At 47.0% G+C, this 20,511-nt stretch overlaps 1 protein-coding gene across 1 annotated transcript in view; it reads left to right on the top strand.

Annotated features, from left to right (window-relative positions):
* Nucleotides 1–12,205, top strand: part of EFHD1 (EF-hand domain family member D1) — a 28,091-nt gene extending 15,886 nt beyond the window's left edge. The window contains exons 3-4 of the mRNA XM_063915751.1: nt 3,183–3,317; nt 11,984–12,205. Of these exons, the coding sequence (XP_063771821.1) occupies nt 3,183–3,317; nt 11,984–12,115 (267 nt within the window). The 3' untranslated portion in view covers nt 12,116–12,205. The remainder of the gene's footprint in view (nt 1–3,182; nt 3,318–11,983) is intronic.
* Nucleotides 12,206–20,511: the final 8,306 nt, after the last annotated feature.

Here is a 20,511-nt window from a genome sequence, read left to right as displayed (position 1 = left end):
TTGAGCTTGTGCCAGAGCACAGTGTGTGTTGTACAGGGCAGAGTTCTACTTCCTTCAGGCTACCTATAGAGTGGTTATTGTATTATATCCTACATAGATTTTTTTTTTCAAGACCAGTGGTAATAATGACACTCACCCTTCCAATAGCTAGTTTGAGAGGGTAGCAGTTGATTTATCGGCGGACACAATACCGACGGTCATAATCCCGACAGTCAAAATACTGACATGCATTATGCCGACATGTTAAAAATGCCGACATAGTTAGAATACCGAGATTTGAAATGCCAACATGGGTTTTAAAGGAATTTTTGTCCAAAAACAGACTTGTTCATACTTTACAATCCCAGTGGATCTGGAGGGGGAATATAATAATGTGCCGAGCGCAGCATGGCAAGCGTATGCTGTACACTTAGACTGTGTCCATGTCTACCTATGTCGACGTTGACACAAACCTCCCCCCCCAGAAAAACTCGTGTCAGAATTTTGACCTGTCTGTTTTCTTACTATGTCTGCCCTTTGAACATGTCGGCATAATAATGTCAGTATTTTGACCGTGTTGGTATTTTGACTGTAGGCCAATGGCTGTCGGGATTATGACCGTCGGTATTGTGTCTGACAGTAAATCATACTGAACCCGTTTGAGGAAATTAAATAAGAATTTGGGGATATCCCCATCATGTTTAGTAGGTTATTCTTTGCTTAAGTGGAGTATGCCTCTGGTGAGCATGAAGCATGTGGTAGAGAAATGTATTGTGTGTCATTATTTCCTATCATGTTGATTGGCTGAATATTGGTTCACCCAACAAAATGGCTGCCTTCAGTATACAAAGATGACATGGGCACTTCAAATGCCCCGACTGAAAACCGCATAGAAAAAGGCAATGCCAGTGTTACAACATCAATAAAGTAACTTTATCTTCTTTACGAAGTACCAATTCCATATGTGTTTGAATCCTTGTTTGCAATTGGCAGTCTCCATAGTGGTTAATTCCACATGAAGTACTTCTACTGGATTACAAACGTGAGACCACCAGAGAGAGAACCATACCAAAAACTGAGCAGCATGTTTATGTCCAGTGTAAGTGTACACCTAAAGGGAATCGTGTGATTTCTGGACGTGCATAACACTTTCTGACATACTCTCCATAATTGTCAGGGACAGTAGCAGGTTTTCAAGTTTTGACAGTGACTGTGCACCTATATTTCAGTATTTTACAAGTGCACAGTGCTATTCATGATTCCCGGTGCTTTAATGTCCTTTTCATCACCTACTTCATTTTTGTTATAGTTTAATATTCATTACAGTGCACTATTTCAAATATGAAACATTACAATATAATCATGTTCAGCAAGCACTTTTGCAATGGTGATTGCAGTACACGGAGCAAAATCACGTGTGATGTTCTTAAATACACGTGGTACTCCGTAAAGTATGCCTGGAAGATAGTTTTTGTGTTGGCTTTAGATAACTAGGTAGGGCTGATTGTTCACAAAAGGCAGACACCCATGCTCCCCTCTTTGGAGAATGGGTGACTGTTCCTTAGCCTTGGCAGTGTCCTGCTGATGATGCTGCAAGGTGAGATGTGTGGGAAGATCTTTGCACACAATGGGCCCTCAGTATTGGGCACTCAGGACTGTGTACCTATTGATAATGGATGCAGGCTGCCTGAGATCAGTTCCAGCATGGGAAAGGAAGGGGGGAAGAGGGGGTTGTTAGCGGGACACCTTGCACCCTCTTACGTGCCGTGATTTGTCTAGCATTGTGTTTGCTACATGGAAAGGTACGGAGAGCAATATCTGTTTCTAGAATAGCATGTTACATTAAGCAGGGAGCCGTGGACCAGCAAATAGCTGTACTGTTATGGGAGGGTGGATTGAGAGGTGAATTATATTACTGTACTGTAATGGCTGGGTCCCCCACAGAGTGTGGGAAATGTTTTATTTATACAGTGTATGTAAATTTACAGTGTACTGATCTATTTCTCATGTGTGATGGTCGCAGCTTTTTAAACATTTTTTTAGGTGTTCTGTTATACAGGATGTGGCTTGCTAATTAAAGTATTTGGTTTGAGACCAAGGAGGGGTCTGGTGTTACTTTGACAATCGCATTCTCTTTTTACGGTAACTGGCCAAAAACAGCAGGAAGTCTGTGTCAGCGTATCTTATTAGGGGAATCATCCCAAAAGTGGGCAATATCTAGCCGCTTACAGTTATAGGGAAAGTTCTGCAAACTTTTTTTTTTTTTTTTTTTTTTTTTCACCCCATCTGTGATGGGCTGGGTTCATTCATGTGGAGGGATTTTTACTGATTTTGTCTTGGGGATCCACTTTCCGCCAGACTGCATGCCACCGTAGTGGCCCCAGTTGTAGGAGAGCAACAGACCCGATCACTTGCACCTAGAACAGCTCACTTCTGAGTGCTTTGTGGAGCTGCTGTACAACCTTTTGTATGGTGACTCCGGCTGGATCATAACTGCAGGGTAACATACAGAGTGATGACAGCCAAAGAATGAATTTCAGGGTAGTTTCTTATCTGTAGGTCCCAGGAATGCAGACATAGGTGCAGAAATAGAGCAGGATCTTTAGGAATAGTGTTTATTTTATCTATAGCTCTTAAAAGAGCTTTTACACGCCATTAAAGGTTAGTGATAACATATACAGAACAAGTATTCTTCTTATATTATGCCCTAATCCGTTCCTGCCTCCGTCATAAATTAAAATAAGCATTTGAAGTCCCAGTCCATGTTGGGTGATTGTAGCAGGGTGGCCAGTCTGGGAGAGGGGGTGCATTGCTCTATGACATACATTCCAAACTAGATTCCTCTGAAGGAATGGACAAGGGCTTTCTGCTCCTGCAGTTCATTTCTCTCTTGGTTAGTCATTAGCGCAGGCCTCTGCTCATGCAAACAGGAAAGATTTCGGCACAGCGATACTACATAATCGTTGACATCAGGGTGTACTGCATGTGGTGTGCATGCTTCTCCACCTGCTGTAATTAGAGCCTCATTGTGGCAGCAAGACTATCATTCCACTGATGTTTCCTTTTATTACAATGGTGTTAAATATTAATGTATATGGCAGTGCATTGTGATGTTTTTAAAGGAGGCAAGCTGATTTTTATAGTAATTATTTTTAGTTGAATTTAACTGAATTTTGTTTTTTTTACCACCTTTTTCCATTCAGTTCCTACTGATTTTCCGCAAGGCAGCAGCAGGGGAGCTGGAGGAGGACAGTGGGCTGATGTCGCTGGCCAAACTCTGTGAAATTGATGTGTCAACTGAGGGAGTAAAGGGCGCCAAGAACTTTTTTGAGGCCAAGGTAAGCTGGGAAGATAAAAGGCTGTGTAATGGGCTAACAGGACGGGAACAAAGCGATGGGCTCTGCCACAAGAAATGCAGCAATGGAATGTATGGCATGAAAGTAACCGCAAGAAAATGTTGCATAGACCAATTTCTCATGGTGGCTTCTATGCCATGTTTTATTGCTGTCCATGTGGCTTTGGGCAGTGGCGTCCAGTCATTGCTAGTTGACACATTTTAAAAGATCCACAGATGGTCTGGAATACATGAACTGTTAGGGGACTTTGAGGATAGAGATTGGCTACCCCTGACATAGGGATCAAAAGATCCCTTGCTGCCTATGCTACATCATATTAGGCTTTTGTGGATGAATCCTTCATCAGTACCGGCTAACAGGAATGGCAGTGCATTTTACCCGAGTGTTGGAACATAGGGTCTCCATTATGACTTACAATGTAGTGATTGGAAGACACAATGGTAACCTGCTTTGTTGATTGCAAGACAGATGTCTGCATAAGCAATGGAGGATCCAAGCGGTGACAATCCCTATCAGGAGTGGGTTTCCTTAGAATGCACACTACATGGAAGCTGGGAGGGCGGGTTGCATCAATGCTAAAAATGCGGGCAAACCTCCAAAAATCTATTTTTTTGGAGGTCTGGCCACTTACAACATATGCACTAAGCTCCGGAATGCAATCTGTTCCGGAGCTTGGATGCAGTGGGGCATCACCCTATAGAAGCCTATAGACTTCTATTGCATTGCCCTCTGAGAGGGACCCAATCGAAACCCTCCCAGTACCCCCCGCGGCACGTACATCATACAACGCATGTGCAGATGGATTTCTGGGTCCTAAACTCTGAAGTGCCCATACCACAAAGGAGCGCTCTCACAGAGGAAGCTGTCCTTTGCTGAAATATTCATTAGTAATATTAGTAAACGCAGATATGCATGCAGTGAGTGGCGGGATGCATCACATTCACAGTGCGATGCATCATCCATCCCGCCTATTGTATGGACGCAGAGGAATACACAACGCAGGAGGAAGAAGAGCTATAGCAAATCGCTCCTTTGGATCCCTATTGCGAATAAGGCATTTGGAGTTTAGTACAAGCGTAGAGTATTACTTAAAGCTTGTCTGTTTTCTGTCTTTTTGAAACTAGCAGACCCTGTTATGTTTATACAGTTTTAATGGTTTTAAAAGTAAATCAGCCAGAATGATTATAAACATAATAGCAGATATTTTACACATAATTTATTTTTTTTTCCCTTCACCTAATCTTACAGGGCTTGTGGCTACAAATCAGGAAAGCAAATAGACAGCTAACCACACATTTCTGTGGGTAGATAATTTATCTGCCCATTCAGCTTGGTCACTAGTTACTCTGCTGATAGTAGCTACATGCAACATGTTGTGAAGAAGTCACATGTTTCATCTTCTACATCAGTGTTTCCCAACCTGTGGTACGTGTACCCCTGGGGGTACGCTGCGGACTACTTGGGGGGTACTTAAAAGCAAAGCCGGTAATGGCAGTAGTCTCCAGCGTCCACCGGCGCATGCGCTGTTGCGCTTGGAGGACACCAGGCAGTCCTGTGGCGCCAAACACTGCCTCCATTTGCCGGCCTGCTGGGAGCGTGACTGTGATGTAATCACGCTCCCACAGCTGGCGCAGAGAGTACCCTGGGGGCTGGCTGGGTATGTTGCATAGTTCGCAGCATCTCTGTCACCGCCGTGTCTTGTTTTCTTCTTGCTGGCGGGGGCAGGCAGGGACCAGGGCGGCAGGAGTCAGGACTCTGAGGTAATTGAAAGAATTTTAATCACTCAGCATTGTGAATTCTGTGGAATTGAATATATATATATTTATACCTAACAAAAACAAACTTTTCTGGCGAGGACGGATGGTTGGGGGGAGATTTATGAGACAAGGGAGTACTCGTAAATGAAAAGCCTAATCAAGGGGTACAGGAGAGAAAAAAGGTTGGGAACCGCTGTTCTACATGGTAATCGCTAATGATTATCCATCACTGTGATCATGTGCAATGGTTGCTGCTTCACTTAATCTCCTCAGAGGGTCCACTAAGTGCACTAATATTCACTTTAGGAGTTTGCACCACAGTAACTAGTTAACCTTACATAATATGATGGATAATTATCGTAACCTATATATAGATCTGTAAATATGGGCATTACTGAAAAGCTATTAAGAAAATGAAATGCACACGTAAGGGCTGGTGGTGTTTTCGCACTGAGCCAGAGCTGAGCATACGCATCTACCAATGATTCAGAGCTGTACTTTGCGCAATCCATCTCCACTTGCAGCTGAAGGGGTAACTGGGTGGGAATGAGGTTCTTGCAGGTAGGCTTAGTTTAGTGAGGACATGTAGATGGAATTGGATGGTAGGTACAGTTATGTGAACATGCAAGTAAGCCTTTTTTGTCAGTGTGGTGTACTCTGGATACTGGCGAATATTACATTACAGAGCCATTTGCAATTTTACCATTGTTTTAGCGAAGGGAAGATTATTATTTTTTTATACATAATCAATTAGCGCAGCGATTTCTGCAAACATCCACGGTAATTAGGGCTTAAACCGATAGCACCGGGTACTTAACCCTGAACCTACGGGTTAACACGTTAGCTTTGGGTTCATCATGGGAGCAAATGGGCTTACAGTTCAGTGGCTCCAGGCGTTAAAGCTCAAGACTATATCCCCATGGTAAGCGCAGCGCCTAATTGAATATGCCCCTGTAAGTTGGTCAAATTATTCTACGCTGTACACTTTACCCTTAAATCCACAGGCAGAGCAGTGCATGGCCAAGACTCATACCAGAGCTGTGTTCTGCACTGTACTCTTTTAGAACTTAGCAGTGACCTTGGGAGGGAGTGGATATTGCCAGGCCCCATTCACCTATGGGCGCCATTGAGGGCTACACTCCCTCTAGTCACCCTTAGATCACTTTATTGATCTACTCACACTTTTTCTCTAACATCCTAGTGAATGCTGGGGACTCCGTAAGGACCATGGGGAATAGACGGGCTCCGCAGGAGACTGGGCACTCTAAGAAAGATTTAGTACTACTGGTGTGCACTGGCTCCTCCCTCTATGCCCCTCCTCCAGACCTCAGTTAGAATCTGTGCCCGGACAGAGCTGGGTGCATTTTAGTGAGCTCTCCTGAGCTTGCTAATAAGAAAGTATTTTAGTTAGGTTTTTTATTTTCAGAGAGCTTCTGCTGGCAACAGACTCTCTGCTACGTGGGACTGAGGGGAGAGAAGCAAACCTACTAACTGCGGCTAGGTTGCGCTTCTTAGGCTACTGAACACCATTAGCTCCAGAGGGATCGAACACAGGACCTGACCTTGTCGTCCGTTCCCGGAGCCGCGCCGCCGTCCCCCTCGCAGAGCCAGAAGTCAGAAGCCGGCGGGTTGAAGAAAGAAGACGTCAAAATCGGCGGCAGAAGACTCTTGTCTTCATATGAGGTAGCGCACAGCACTGCAGCTGTGCGCCATTGCGCCCACACTAACCCACACACTCCGGTCACTGTAGGGTCCAGGGCGCAGGGGGGGGCGCCCTGGGCAGCAATTAGATACCTCCTGGCAAAAGCAGCATATATACAGTTGGACACTGTTATATGCATGAGCCCCCGCCATTAATTTTACACAAAATCGCGGGACAGAAGCCCGCCGCTGAGGGGGCGGGGCCTTCTTCCTCAGCACTCACCAGCGCCATTTTCTCTCCACAGCTCCGCTGAGAGGAAGCTCCCCAGGCTCTCCCCTGCAGACTCACGGTAGAAAGGGTAAAAAGAGATTGGGGGCACATAAATTTAGCGCATTTAATATATATACAGCAGCTACTGGGTAAACACTAAGTTACTGTGTGATTCCTGGGTCATATAGCGCTGGGGTGTGTGCTGGCATACTCTCTCTGTCTCTCCAAAAGGCCTTGTGGGGGTCCTGTCCTCATACAGAGCATCCCCTGTGTGTGTGGTGTGTCGGTACGCGTGTGTTGACATGTTTGATGAAGAGGGCTATGTGGAGGCAGAGCAAGTACAGATGAATGACGTGTCTCCGCCGACGGCGCCGACACCTGATTGGATGGATATGTGGAAGGTGTTAAATGATAATGTAAACTCCTTACATAAAAGGTTGGATAAAGCTGATGCCTTGGGACAGTCGGGGTCTCAGCCCATGCCTGATCCTACAGTGCAGAGGCCGTCAGGGTCTCAGAAGCGCCCACTATCCAAAATGGTTGACACGGATTCTGACTCCAGTGTCGATGACGATGATGCAAAATTGCAGCCTAAAATGGCTAAAGCCATCCGCTACATGATTATAGCAATGAAGGATGTATTGCACATATCAGAGGTAAACCCTGTCCCTGACAAAAGGGTGTATATGTATGGGGAGAAAAAGCAAGAGGTGACTTTTCCCCCTTCACATGAGTTAAATGAATTATGTGAAACAGCGTGGGATTCCCCCGATAAGAAAGTGCTGATTTCCAAAAGGTTACTTATGGCGTACCCTTTCCCGCCAACGGACAGGATGCGCTGGGAATCCTCCCCTAGGGTAGATAAAGCTCTGACATGCTTATCTAAAAAGGTGGCCCTGCCATCACAGGATACGGCCGCCCTAAAGGATCCTGCAGATAGGTAGCAGGAAAGTATCCTGAAGTCTGTTTATACACACTCAGGTACTATACTGAGGCCAGCAATTGCGTCGGCCTGGATGTGTAGTGCTGTAGCAGCATGGACAGATAATCTGTCTGAGGAAATGGATACCTTAGACAAGGATACCATTTTACTGACCCTGGGGCATATAAAAGACGCTGTCCTATATATGAGGGATGCCCAGAGGGACATTTGCCTATTGGGCTCTAGAATAAATGCAATGTAAATTTCTGCCAGAAGGGTCCTGTGGACTCGGCAATGGACAGGTGATGCCGACTCCAAAAAGCACATGGAGGTGTTACCTTACAAGGGTGAGGAATTGTTTGGGGGCGGTCTCTCGGACCTAGTTTCCACAGCTACGGCTGGGAAGTCAAACTTTTTGCCATATATTCCCTCACAGCCTAAGAAAGCACGTATTACCAAATGCAGTCCTTTCGATCACAGAGAAGCAAGAAGGTCAGAGGTGCGTCCTTTCTTGCCAGAGGCAGGGGTAGAGGAAAGAAGCTGCACCATACAGCTAGTTCCCAGGAACAGAAGTCCTCCTCGGCTTCCACTAAATCCACCGCATGACGCTGGGGCTCCACAGGAGCCAGGAGCGGTGGGGGCGCGTCTCCGAAATTTCAGCCACCATTGGGTTCGCTCACAGGTGGATCCCTGGGCTATACAGATTGTGTCTCAGGGATACAAGCTGGAATTCGAAGTGATGCCTCCTCACCGTTACCTCAAATCGGCCCTGCCAGCTTCCCCCATAGAAAGGGAAGTAGTGTTAGCGGCATTCACAAGTTATATCTCCAGCAGGTGGTGGTAAAGGTTCCCCTCCTTCAACAAGGAAGAGGATACTATTCCACAATGTTTGTGGTACCGAAACCGGACGGTTCGGTCAGACCCATATTGAATTTAAAATCCCTGAACATTTATCTGAAAAGATTCAAGTTCAAAATGGAATCGCTCAGAGCGGTCATTGCAAGCCTGGAAGAGGGGGATTTTATGGTGTCTCTGGACATCAAGGATGCTTACTTGCATGTCCCCATTTATCCACCTCATCAGGAGTACCTCAGATTTGTGGTACAGGACTGTCATTACCAATTCCAGACGTTGCTGTTTGGGCTCTCCACGGCACCGAGAATATTTACCAAGGTAATGGCAGAAATGATGGTGCTCCTTCGAAAGCAAGAAATCACAATTATCCCATACTTGGACAATCTCCTCATAAAGGCGAGGTCCAGAGAGCAGTTGCTAATCAGCGTAGCACACTCTCAGGAAGTGTTGCAACAGCACGGCTGGATTCTGAATATTCCAAAGTCGCAGCTGATTCCTACTACGCGTCTGCCTTATCTGGGCATGATTCCGGACACGGACCAGAAGAAGGTGTTTCTCCCGGCGGAGAAGGCTCAAGAGCTTGTGACTCTAGTCAGAGACCTCTTAAAACCGAAACAGGTGTCGGTACATCGCTGCACGCGAGTCCTGGGAAAGATGGTGGCATCATACGAAGCCATTCCCTTCGGCAGGTTCCATGCGAGGATCTTTCAGTGGGATCTGTTGGACAAGTGGTCCGGATCGCATCTTCAGATGCATCGGCTGATCACCCTGTCCCCGAGGGCCAGGGCGTCTCTTCTGTGGTGGCTGCAGAGTGCTCACCTTCTCGAGGGCCGCAGGTTCGGCATACAGGACTGGGTCCTGGTGACCACGGATGCGAGCCTCCGAGGATGGGGGGCAGTCACTCAGGGAAGAAACTTCCAAGGGTTGTGGACAAGTCAGGAGGCTTGTCTGCACATAAATATCCTGGAACTAAGGGCCATATACAACGCCCTGAGTCAAGCGGAGCCTCTGCTTCGCAACCAACTGGTGCTGATTCAGTCAGACAACATCACCGCAGTGGCTCATGTAAACCGCCAGGGCGGCACAAGAAGCAGAGTGGCGATGGCAGAAGCCACCAGGATTCTTCGTTGGGCGGAGAATCACGTGCAAGCACTGTCAGCAGTGTTCATTCCGGGAGTGGACAACTGGGAAGCAGACTTCCTCAGCAGGCACGACTTCCACCCGGGAGAGTGGGGACTTCATCACGAAGTCTTCACTCAGATTACAAATCGATGGGAACTGCCACAGGTGGACATGATGGCGTCCCGTCTCAACAAAAAGCTACAAAGGTATTGCGCCAGGTCAAGAGACCCTCAGGCAATAGCTGTGGACGCCCTGGTAACACCGTGGGTGTTCCAGTCGGTCTATGTGTTTCCTCCTCTTCCTCTCATACCCAAGGTGCTGAGAATCGTAAGAAAAAGAGGAGTGAGAACAATACTCATTGTTCCGGATTGGCCAAGAAGGACTTGGTACCTGGAACTGCAAGAAATGCTCACCGAGGACCCATGGCCTCTGCCTCTCAGACAGGACCTGTTGCAACAGGGGCCCTGTCTGTTCCAAGACTTACCGCGGCTGCGTTTGACGGCATGGCGGTTGAACGCAGGATCCTAGCGGAAAAAGGCATTCCGGATGAAGTTATTCCTACGCTGATAAAGGCTAGGAAGGATGTGACAGCAAAACACTATCACCGTATATGGCGAAAATATGTTGCCTGGTGTGGGGCCAGGAAGGCCCCTACAGAGGAATTCCAGCTGGGCCGGTTCCTGCACTTCCTACAGTCTGGAGTGACTATGGGCCTGAAGTTGGGGTCCATAAAGGTCCAGATTTCGGCCCTATCCATTTTCTTTCAAAAGGAACTGGCTTCTCTTCCTCAAGTTCAGATGTTTGTTAAGGGAGTGCTGCATATTCAGCCCCCTTTTGTGCCACCAGTGGCACCTTGGGATCTCAACGTGGTGTTGGGTTTCCTGAAATCCCACTGGTTTGAGCCACTTAAGACCGTGGAGCTAAAGTATCTCACTTGGAAGGTGGTCATGCTATTGGCCTTAGCTTCGGCTAGGCGTGTGTCAGAATTGGCGGCTTTGTCATGTAAAAGCCCCTATCTGGTTTTCCATATGGACAGGGCAGAATTACGGACTCGTCCGCAATTTCTGCCGAAGGTGGTGTCATCTTTTCATTTGAACCATTGTGGTGCCTGCGGCTACTCGTGACTTGGAGGATTCCAAGTTGCTTGATGTAGTCAGGGCTTTGAAGATCTATGTAGCCAGGACGGCTGGAGTCAGGAAGACTGACTCGCTGTTTATCCTGTATGCATCCAACAAGCTGGGTGCTCCTGCTTCAAAGCAAACTATTGCTCGCTGGATCTGTAGCACGATTCAGCAGGCTCATTCTGCGGCTGGATTGCCACATCCAAAATCAGTGAAAGCCCATTCCACAAGGAAAGTGGGCTCTTCTTGGGCGGCTGCCCGAGGGGTCTCGGCATTACAGCTTTGCCGAGCAGCTACTTGGTCGGGTTCAAACACATTTGCTAAGTTCTACAAGTTTGATACCCTGGCTGAGGAGGACCTTGTGTTTGCCCATTCGGTGCTGCAGAGTCATCCGCACTCTCCCGCCCGTTTGGGAGCTTTGGTATAATCCCCATGGTCCTTACGGAGTCCCCAGCATCCACTAGGACGTTAGAGAAAATAAGATTTTACTCACCGGTAAATCTATTTCTCGTAGTCCGTAGTGGATGCTGGGCGCCCGTCCCAAGTGCGGACTTTCTGCAATACGTGTATATAGTTATTGCTTAATAAAGGGTTACGTTATGTTGGCATCCATTGTTGATCCTCTGTTGTTGTTCATACTGTTGACTGGGTAAGTTATCACAAGTTATACGGTGTGATTGGTGTGGCTGGTATGAGTCTTACCCTGGATTCCAAAATCCTTTCCTTGTAATGTCAGCTCTTCCGGGCACAGTTTCCTTAACTGAGGTCTGGAGGAGGGGCATAGAGGGAGGAGCCAGTGCACACCAGTAGTACTAAATCTTTCTTAGAGTGCCCAGTCTCCTGCGGAGCCCGTCTATTCCCCATGGTCCTTACGGAGTCCCCAGCATCTACTACGGACTACGAGAAATAGATTTACCGGTGAGTAAAATCTTATTTTTTTTCTTGTCCTCTGTTCACAGGTTCAGGCTCTGTCATCAGGCAGCAAGTTTGAAACAGAGATTAAAGCAGAGCAGGATGAGAGGAAGCGTCAGGAAGAGGAGAAGAAAAACCGTAGAGCTGCTTTCAAGGAGCTGAAGTCTGCATTTAATTAGTAACTCCATACACTGACACTAACGTCCAGCCATGACTTCAATTGCGGAACAAATCCCAGCCTAATGCTTCTTGGGTACTCCTGAATGCAGGTCCCGTTCTTGTGAATGCAGGACCTCCTAAAGCACAGGGGTTTCTTACTCCTAATCGTTTTCTAAAAGATGGTCATAACTCCAATTTACTATGGGAAACTTGAGTAGATCTCAAACTCGAACACAGCCGGCTAATTTAAAGTATATTTTTTCTTACATACTAAAACTTGCCCATTTCTAACCTGTAATAGGTGCTGCCACATCTGCACGACTTAGCTGGTCAGATGCCGCCTGTCTGATTTTTCCTTTTAATTTAACTAATTGAAAAAAATTGTGTCTGAAGCTCACATGCTACCATTCCCCTTAATAATGGGCAAATAAATGGGTCCGAGGTACTTAAACCCACAATCATTCCTTACCCCTCCATCATGTGCAGCACTTACTACATCAGAGACAGAACTTGTCTGGAGAGACACAGCCCCAGCTGTAAGCTGAGGCAGGCACAATACTGACCACTCTGAGGGCTGCGCCCCCATATGCATTCCTTGTGAAAGGGATCTACAATGACCCTGTCTGATTAACTTCTTTCCACAAAGTGTCCAAAACAAATGCAGCTCTTGTAGCAAAACGGGAAGTGGTGAGGTGGAGTTGTGCAGGAGAACATCCAAGAGAAATGTAATTGTCATTTAAACTGTTACCATGTTTGGAATCTAGTGTATCCCACATCGTCTGTCTTATCTAAGCAGTATGCTAGGACCAGCTCCAGAAGATGACTTGTGGCTGTAGCCTGCTCAGTAAAGGCAGCCCTCTGTATTGCAGGGGTAAGGAGGGTGGAGTCGAAACTGTAAATAAGGTTGCAGACTGTATGTAAAGGGAAAGGTTTCTCTCGGAGCAGGGGACTGTGTATTTTGCTTTGAAGTTGACTTGCTACACTGTATAGATGAGCATCTCCTTGCAGTGCTGGCTGCTGAAGGATTATGGGCTTCATTTTGTAACCTGCTTTTATAGCACCTTCCAGAATGACCGTAAACTATGTGAGACTTTAGCACATTTAGTCTACAGTACACTGCACTGGTTGGTATTGCATACTGATTGTTTTTTGTTTTTACAGGAGAGGAAGGTTTGAATGTGAAGTGTCGCTATTTGTTGATTCATAAGTCTACAGCTGCCCTCTTTTATCCAGCAATGGGGCTTATCCATGATTTTGGCACGCCGGGTACTTTACCTGTTAATAATTGTTAATTGTATCTTGGCGCTGTGTTGCCAGGTGTGTTATATGCCTAATCTCTGTTCTGGGGCGGCATATGGCATACTTGGAGATAGCTTTCCAAATTTTCAGCTGCTGGCTAACTGTTATATACACATTTTATATTAATATAAAAATAAAATAAATGTTTTACTAATAAAGCTTCCGTGCTGTGACACCGTTATTCGGGGGAATTAGAATGTCTGGTGGCCAGACAAGTCCCTTAAGCCTTTTGTGTAGCTCTTAGGCCGGTGTACACTAGGACGACGTCGGGATGATTTGCCATAATGGAATGACAAATCGTCTATATTGTCTAGTGTGCACCTGCAATTGCGCGCTCCCGCAGGGGGGTTGTTAACGATATCTTATCGCCAACCAGAAGATGTTAAAGATGCCATGCTCCTAAATGCAGCATGGTATGTTAGATTGTGCCATTGTACCCCTGTATCATGCAGTATGTACGGGCAGTACAATATGTTGGCATATCAGCCAAGAATACATTGCTCTGAGGTGTATCCGGTCTTAGTCTGTGTGCAACATTAGTAGAGCTCATTTGCGGGCATTTCCAACAGGTTTTGCCCGTTTTCCACAATGCCGATCCGACTATTTTTGAAGTCGAATCAGCATTGTCGAAAACGAGCCAAAAACCTGTCTGAAATGGGCGCAAATTCGACAAAATACGTGGATCAACCGATCCACGTGGTTTCCGACAAGCTGTAAAAACGGCAACGGAGTTGAATAGGTTAAATCCTGATTCAACCTAAAAAAGTCAGAAAGTGCCGTCTTTCCAACTTGACGGCAATTCCGACTTCAATCGAATAGACTCCCATATCTCTCCAGGTTTTGATAAATCTGGCCCAAAGTGTCATGTATAAAGCCATCTTATGCAAGTTTAACTGAACTGAGTATGCATTGTAAATGCAAAGTGGGTATATGTGTAAAGTTGTGCTCAGGAGATAAGTGCTGGTCTTATGAAAGAGGCAGACACCTGCCCACTTTTGTGGGGACAGCATTACATGTGACGGGCAGTGTCATGAAGTGTGAGGGTAAGTAGGAAGCCACACACGTAGATAGAGGAGGAAGCAGGTCCTCGCACTGTGTAGTGATGACAGGGATTTATCATACAGATGTGGGAAGATAGTGCTGTCAGTCTCCGCTCTGTGAAATTAGCATCACACATCCAACATGTTTTCTCTTTTGTTTTTGTTCTTGTGAACAGACTGGTATCGATTTAAGACCAGGTGTCGATTGTAATGGCGCTCGAGATCGCCTGAGGTGCGAGATGCTGGCCGATTACGGACGTTTTTTTTTTTTTTTTAAAGGGGAAGTCACTTACAAGGCAAAACCATGCCTTATTAGTGATTGCCCCTTTAAAAAAACATCTGGTGTTATTACATCCGGCCCCATGTTGGGATTAACCAGTCAAAATCGCTAAGGAATTAATTCTCCACATGTGTATCCTTTGTTTATCTTAATGTTTTTTTTAATGTTTGCTAGAGCCTATAGTGCACCAGTGAAACACACATAATATATATTATTCTATATTACCTCACATATACCACTCAGTGGTATGGAAAGAGCTCTAGGATGGGAAGGGGTTTTACAGCAGTTAGAAAAATCGCTTCTTGGTAAATCTGGTGGTTTATTGTAATGGGGAAAAATCAGGATGGTGTTTTTGGTACTTTTGACCTTAGTAAATTGTCTGCGTGCAAAACTGGCACTTACTAATAGCATAGAAGTGAATATACCACAATTTACTGCAATACATAATTGGCACGCAAACACAATTGTTTTTACCACTGGCAGCAGCAGTCTGACTAGGCTGGCAGGGGGTTGCATAGGCTGGCATACCAATACTTCTGCTCTCTCTAGCAGGCAATAGTATTGCAATACACAGAGCTATTAGAAGTCTCGCACAGAAATTGCACCATCTAAACATAGTAACATAGAGTAACTATTACTATATAATAGGAGTTACTTCTAGGAAGAGCTAGTACCCTCAGCCAGGAACAAGTATGGCCGATCTTACCAGCTGATTAATGTTCTCAAAGAAGGAATTTATTACACCTCACTTGTCAGGCGTAAAAGTATAGGTTACTGGTAAACTGATATGACTACCTTGTGTAGTGGGTTTAGTTTATTCATCTGCAGATAGAAGTTTTTTAAGTGAATATTCTCACTCTGAATGTACTTTCCCTTTTATCTTCCTTCTGTGCTTGACTGGTGGTATAAATGTCCTGTAGTGTCATGCATACATTATAACGCTGCTGGTACATGTGCATTGGATATGGAAAGCAATTGTGTGCCATATCTCAGGCACCAAGATCAAACAACTCTGTCACATAGTATAAATATATGGATAACCTGTTTGGATGGAATGTAGTTACAGAAATCTGTATAAAGGCCCCCATACACTGCAGCGATATGTCTGAGGCTGAAGTCGGAGGCGATTTCCCTTGAACTCTCGCAGGAGCTTCCCGGGGGTGGTTCTATACGATTCCATACAATTTGGTACATTTTGCATGCGATATATCTAGTGTTCGCTCTAGGCTGTTTTAGCAGGGCTCCGCGCCCTACCCGTTTCTTAGCAGGCAAAACCCGCCCTGCCCCTTTTGCGGCGCCCTGCTAGAACAGCCGCCCGCTTCCTGCCCTCCCGGCGTGTATAGATGCCGTGCGCATGCGCCGGCATCCATTCACGCATTGGGAGAGGGCTGGGGGAAGCCCAGCACCGACGGGTGACGTCGCCGGCCACAGACGCTCTCTATAGTAGCGTCTGTGGGCCGCACCGCCCCCTAAAATGACGTAGGCGTGGCCGCACCCCCGTTTCGGACGCGCGCGCACACATGTGCCCCAGGAGACCGGCGCCCTGCCCCTTTTCACTCCTAGAGTGAACACTAATATCTTATGCGATCCCAGCCATGCCTGCGGGAACCGACATATCACGAGTGCAGCACTAACGATCTAGGGGAGCCGATCCGACCCACACGGGAACGCGGATCGGATACACCTCCAAAATGCCCTATTTCACCCGATATATCGGCCCGAAATGGGATGAAATCGGGCATTATCGTTCTAGTGTATGGGGCCCTTTAGACATTGTACCTCATGTGAAGCTGGACAGAGCTTTTGGTAAAATAACAGTAAGTTAATTTACACTTTCTCTACAGTGAATGTGATGTCACTATATATATTTCTCTAACGTCCTAAGTGGATGCTGGGGACTCCGTCAGGACCATGGGGAATAGCGGCTCCGCAGGAGACAGGGCACAAAAATAAAGCTTTAGGATTAGGTGGTGTGTACTGGCTCCTCCCCCTATGACCCTCCTCCAAGCCTCAGTTAGGTTTTTGTGCCCGTCCGAGCAGGGTGCAATCTAGGTGGCTCTCCTAAAGAGCTGCTTAGAAAAAGTTTTTAAGGTTTTTTATTTTCAGTGAGTCCTGCTGGCAACAGGCTCACTGCATCGAGGGACTTAGGGGAGAGAATTTCAACTCACCTGCGTGCAGGATGGATTGGATTCTTAGGCTACTGGACACCATTAGCTCCAGAGGGAGTCGGAACACAGGTCTCACCCTGGGGTTCGTCCCGGAGCCGCGCCGCCGACCCCCCTTACAGATGCTGAAGATTGAAGGTCCGGAAACAGGCGGCAGAAGGCTCTTCAGTCTTCATGAAGGTAGCGCACAGCACTGCAGCTGTGCGCCATTGTTGTCACACACTTCACACCAAGCGGTCACGGAGGATGCAGGGCGCTGCTGGGGCGCCCTGGGCAGCAATATTTAATACCTTTATGGCAAAAGAATACATCACATATAGCCATTGAGGCTATATGTATGTATTTAACCCATGCCAGATATCTAAAACTCCGGGAGAAAAGCCCGCCGAAAAAGGGGGCGGGGCTTATTCTCCTCAGCACACAGCGCCATTTTCCTGCTCCGCTCCGCTGTGAGGAAGGCTCCCAGGACTCTCCCCTGCACTGCACTACAGAAACAGGGTAAAACAGAGAGGGGGGGCATTTTTTGGCGATATTTTGATATATTTAAGCTGCTATAAGGAACAACACTTATATAAGGTTGTTCCCATATATATTATAGCGCTTGGGTGTGTGCTGGCAAACTCTCCCTCTGTCTCCCCAAAGGGCTAGTGGGGTCCTGTCTTCGATAAGAGCATTCCCTGTGTGTCTGCTGTGTGTCGGTACGTGTGTGTCGACATGTATGAGGACGATGTTGGTGTGGAGGCAGAGCAATTGCCGATAATGGTGATGTCACCCCCCAGGGAGTCGACACCGGAATGGATGGCTTTGTTTATGGAATTACGTGATAATGTCAGCACATTACAAAAATCAGTTGACGACATGAGACGGCCGGCAAACCAGTTAGTACCTGCCCAGGCGTCTCAGACACCGTCAGGGGCTGTAAAGCGCCCTTTACCTCAGTCGGTCGACACAGACCCAGACACAGACACTGAATCTAGTGTCGACGGTGATGAAACAAACGTATTTTCAAGTAAGGCCACACGTTATATGATCACGGCAATGAAGGAGGCTTTGCATATCTCTGATACTGCAAGTACCACAAAAAGGGGTATTATGTGGGGGGTGAAAAAACTACCTGTAGTTTTTCCTGAATCAGAGGAATTAAATGATGTATGTGATGAAGCGTGGGTTAACCCAGATAGAAAAGTGCTAATTTCAAAAAAGTTATTAGCATTATACCCTTTCCCGCCAGAGGTTAGGGCGCGCTGGGAAACACCCCCTAGGGTGGATAAGGCGCTCACACGCTTATCAAAACAAGTGGCGTTACCGTCTCCTGATACGGCCGCCCTCAGGGATCCAGCTGATAGGAGACTGGAAACTACCCTAAAAAGTATATACACACATACTGGTGTTATACTGCGACCAGCCATCGCCTCAGCCTGGATGTGCAGTGCTGGGGTCGTCTGGTTGGATTCCCTGACTGAAAATATTGATACCCTGGATAGGGACAGTATTTTATTGACTATAGAGCAATTAAAGGATGCTTTCCTTTATATGCGAGATGCTCAGAGAGATATTTGCACTCTGGCATCGAGAGTAAATGCGATGTCCATATCTGCCAGAAGGAGTTTATGGACGCGACAGTGGTCAGGTGATGCGGATTCCAAACGACATATGGAAGTATTGCCGTATAAAGGGGAGGAATTATTTGGCATCGGTCTATCGGATCTGGTGGCCACGGCAACTGCCGGAAAATCCACCTTTTTACCTCAGACCCCCTCCCAACAGAAAAAGACACCGTCTTTTCAGCCGCAGTCCTTTCGGTCCTATAAGAACAAGCAGACAAAAGGACAGTCATATCTGCCTCGGGGCAGAGGAAGGGGTAAGAGAGGGCAGCAAGCAGCCCCTGCCCAGGAACAGAAGCCCTACCAGGGTTCTGCAAAGCCCTCAGCATGACGCTGGAGCCTTACAAGCGGACTCAGGAGCGGTGGGGGGTCGACTCAAGAATTTCAGCGCACAGTGGGCTTGCTCACAGGTGGACCCCTGGATTCTGCAGGTAGTATCTCAGGGTTACAGGTTGGAATTCGAGAAGTCTCCCCCTCGCCGGTTCCTAAAGTCTGCTTTGCCAACGTCTCCCTCAGACAGGGCGACGGTATTGGAAGCCATTCACAAGCTGTTTTCTCAGCAGGTGATAGTCAAGGTACCCCTCCTACAACAGGGAAAGGGGTATTACTCCACGCTATTTGTGGTACCGAAGCCGGACGGCTCGGTAAGACCTATTCTAAATCTGAAATCTTTGAACCTGTACATACAAAAATTCAAGTTCAAGATGGAGTCACTCAGAGCAGTGATAGCGAATCTGGAAGAAGGGGACTTTATGGTGTCCCTGGACATAAAGGATGCTTACCTGCATGTCCCAATTTGCCCTTCACATCAAGGGTACCTCAGGTTCGTGGTGCAAAACTGTCATTATCAGTTTCAGACGCTGCCGTTTGGATTGTCCACGGCACCTCGGGTCTTTACCAAGGTAATGGCCGAAATGATGATTCTTCTGCGAAGAAGAGGCGTATTAATTATCCCTTACTTGGACGATCTCCTGATAAGGGCAAGGTCCAGAGAACAGCTGGAGGACGGAGTAGCACTAACCCAACTAGTGCTGCAACAGCACGGGTGGATTCTGAATTTTCCAAAATCTCAGTTGACCCCGACGACACGTCTGCTGTTCCTGGGAATGATTCTGGACACGGTTCAGAAAAAGGTGTTTCTTCCGGAGGAGAAAGCCAGGGAGTTATCCGAACTTGTCAGGAACCTCCTAAAACCAGGGAAAGTGTCTGTGCATCAATGCACAAGAGTCCTGGGAAAGATGGTGGCTTCTTACGAAGCGATTCCATTCGGCAGATTCCACGCACAAACTTTTCAGTGGGATCTGCTGGACAAATGGTCCGGATCACATCTGCAGATGCATCAGCGGATAACCTTATCGCCACGGACAAGGGTGTCTCTTCTGTGGTGGTTGCAGAGTGCTCATCTGTTAGAGGGCCGCAGATTCGGCATACAGGACTGGGTCCTGGTGACCACGGATGCCAGTCTGAGAGGCTGGGGAGCGGTCACACAGGGAAGAAACTTCCAGGGAGTATGGTCAAGCCTGGAGATGTCTCTTCACATAAATATACTGGAGCTAAGAGCGATTTACAATGCTCTAAGTCTGGCAAAACCCCTGCTTCAGGGTCAGCCGGTGTTGATCCAGTCGGACAACATCACGGCAGTCGCCCACGTAAACAGACAGGGCGGCACAAGAAGCAGGACAGCAATGGCAGAAGCTGCAAGGATTCTTCGCTGGGCGGAAGATCATGTGATAGCACTGTCAGCAGTATTCATTCCGGGAGTGGACAACTGGGAAGCAGACTTCCTCAGCAGACACGATCTACACCCGGGAGAGTGGGGACTTCATCCAGAAGTCTTCCACATGATTGTGAACCGTTGGGAAAAACCAATGGTGGATATGATGGCGTTCCGCCTCAACAAAAAACTGGACAGGTATTGCGCCAGGTCAAGAGACCCTCAGGCAATAGCTGTGGACGCTCTGGTAACACCGTGGGTGTTCCAGTCAGTGTATGTGTTCCCTCCTCTGCCTCTCATACCAAAAGTACTGA

Source organism: Pseudophryne corroboree, chromosome 4, assembly GCF_028390025.1.
Source record: "Pseudophryne corroboree isolate aPseCor3 chromosome 4, aPseCor3.hap2, whole genome shotgun sequence".
Lineage (NCBI taxonomy): Eukaryota > Metazoa > Chordata > Amphibia > Anura > Myobatrachidae > Pseudophryne > Pseudophryne corroboree.
The sequence above is the reverse complement of the archived record's forward strand: the minus strand, read 5'-3'. Positions and strand labels throughout refer to the sequence as shown.